The following is a 2,500-nucleotide window of genomic DNA, read 5'->3' on the forward strand; positions in this document are numbered from 1 at the left end:
AAAGTATGACTTAAGTATTTTAAAGCCTTTTTTTAAAATGACAGGAGATAGCATTCAGCCTAACTAGACAGACAGAACTTCCATGCATCAAAGAAGCTTACCCCATATACTTTTCTTATACGTCACAAAAGTTACATAAAAACAAGCGGCTATGGTAGCCTACACTTTGTTCGAAAGATTTTTAAGCGATTTCCTTTCAGTTTTAAGAGTTGTTACATTGAAGAACGCAATTTTTATAACATCTAAGATTTGGCTTTAAAGGCAGCCGATGCTCTTGGAAATGCACATTACCAGACGTTTTTGCTAGCTTCTAAAGCATTTGGTGAAATTACTTCGGAAGCAGAAGGAAATGCAATGTAACTTTTCAAAAATGAAATCCAGTCGCCACCATGATGGTGAAAGGATTTCGGGATCTGTGACCTTGTTATTGGCAAGGGTGAGAGTAGAAGATAGTCCCTGAAGTAGGCTCTTAAATTCTTTAATGTGTTAAAGCATAGGCAGCCCAAGCTCGCGTCACTACAGACAGCCGTTGAGAATTTAAACGAGTTATAAGACTTTGTATGGGAAATAAAATACAGTCGATTATGAAGCCTAAAAAATGCTCAATTTAACGTTCAATCAATAAAATGAATCAAAATGACTCACCTCTGGGGTATTCTTGTGCCTTTTGGAGTTTATTTTACAGTTTCGGGAAGTCCGTGTTTTCAATGTTCTAAGACGAAGTCAAGGCTGCACACTACGATTCCGACCGTTGTCAGCTCAGAGGCGGTTTGCGACTCGAAAATCCATCCCAGCCAAGATTTTTTCACGCAAATCTAAAGCCACATCTTTTGCGAACCCCCGTGAATGTTTCTTCGTCAAAAAAACCCCTCGCACTTGGCTGGAAATGAGCATTTTCTGCTTCAGATTCCACGATAGCTGATGAATTTAACAGTAACTGATCCAACCACCAACCATGGTGTTCGAGAAGCCGCTGTGGGGATGGGGTAAGTGTTGTACATGAAATGACTGTACCCTCATCGGGTGGAGTTAATTTGACCTCGGACCCAAGGTCCGTGTCCTCGTCGGTGATCAGTTGCTGTTAAATTCATCAGCTATCGTGGAATCTGAAGCAGAAAATGCTCATTTCCAGCCAAGTGCGTGGAGATTTTTGACGAAGAAACATTCACGGGGGTTCGCAAAAGATGTGGCTTTAGCTCTGCGTGAAGAAATCTTGGCTGGGATGGATTTTCGGAATCGTAGTGTGCAGCCTTGACTTCGTCTTAGAACATTAAAAACTCGGACTTCCCGAAACTGTAAAATAAACTCCAAAAGGCACAATAATACCCCAGAGGTGAGTCATTTTGATTCATTTTATTGATTGAACGTTAAATTGAGCATTTTTTTGGCTGCATAATCGACTGTATTTTATTTCCCATACAAAGTCTTATAACGCGTTTAAATTCTCAACGGCTGTCTGTAGTGACGCGAGCTTGGGCTGCCTATGGTTAAAGCAGAAAACAGAGAATTCCAAGGCTTGTTGTTTGCCAAGTCATTACTGTTTATTATCAGTTCTTAAACGACCCATCTACCGCGACTTACTAGTATGACAAGGCAGGAATGCAATTCCGCCACAGATGAGCAACTGCTTGTTATTCAAAGTCTGGGACAAAAAGGATAGGAACCAAATTAATACCAAAAAGGTTCAAATCAACACTTTTAATTTGTCTAATTGGCGACTGTTATTCTTAGCTGTATTTAACGTCAGGATAACAGCAAAGAATTTCTTTGACATTGATACCCCAATTTGTAATCAACCCTGGCAATACAACTATTAAATTAACTTAAGGTTAATACCAGGGCCCCTTTTCACTTGTTTCATTTCTGCAGTATTGTTCTGAGGACCGTATTGGGAAAAACTGTGCTTGAGTTATTGGATTCCGCCCAATTGCATGGCCGCAGACACTCAAGGCAGCGAGAGATATAATTTTCCCCATACGAACCGACCTAGGCTTGGGAAGAACATTTCAAAATTTGTTTGTAAAGCCTAGTTAAATGCTTACAAGAAAAAAACTCGAATAATCAAGGGCTGCAATCGGGGCAAGATTCTCAAACCATTTCTAGCTAGTATAGATGGTATGAAAGACAGGGGCTCATCAACTGAAAGAAAGAGACTTCATCGAACCATTTTCATTAGGGTAATAATAAAAGTAAGTATATTTGTACATGTAGTTAATTGAAAATTGCAATATAGAATTTGATATAATTGAGGACCCATCACGCAACGATCCTTCCGCTTTGAGCAGGCACTTCCGTAACCAGTAACACAGCAGGATTTGTTGCACACCGCCCACTCTTGCACCGGAAAAAGAAAACTGGTCGATCGAATTTTCCTTCATTTTTAGGGAGTAGAGAGAGATTTGTTTTAGATCTGTAAAAGCCATTTACCGACACTGTTGATGTGTTTTTTCATCTGCTCTTTATCAGAAACCCCCAGTCTAGTCAACCGTGGAGACTCCTT

At 40.0% G+C, this 2,500-nt stretch overlaps 1 protein-coding gene across 6 annotated transcripts in view; it reads left to right on the forward strand.

Annotated features, from left to right (window-relative positions):
• Positions 1-2,500, forward strand: part of LOC138049531 (uncharacterized) — a 161,863-nt gene that overhangs the window by 19,487 nt on the left and 139,876 nt on the right. For all 6 annotated transcript variants that reach the window (XM_068895845.1, XM_068895842.1, XM_068895846.1 and 3 more), the window contains one exon: positions 2,467-2,500. This exon is cut by the window's right edge and continues 12 nt beyond it. In XM_068895845.1, coding sequence (XP_068751946.1) covers positions 2,467-2,500 — 34 coding nt within the window. The remainder of the gene's footprint in view (positions 1-2,466) is intronic.

The sequence above is a fragment of the Montipora capricornis genome, chromosome 5 (assembly GCF_036669925.1).
Source record: "Montipora capricornis isolate CH-2021 chromosome 5, ASM3666992v2, whole genome shotgun sequence".
Taxonomy (NCBI): domain Eukaryota; kingdom Metazoa; phylum Cnidaria; class Anthozoa; order Scleractinia; family Acroporidae; genus Montipora; species Montipora capricornis.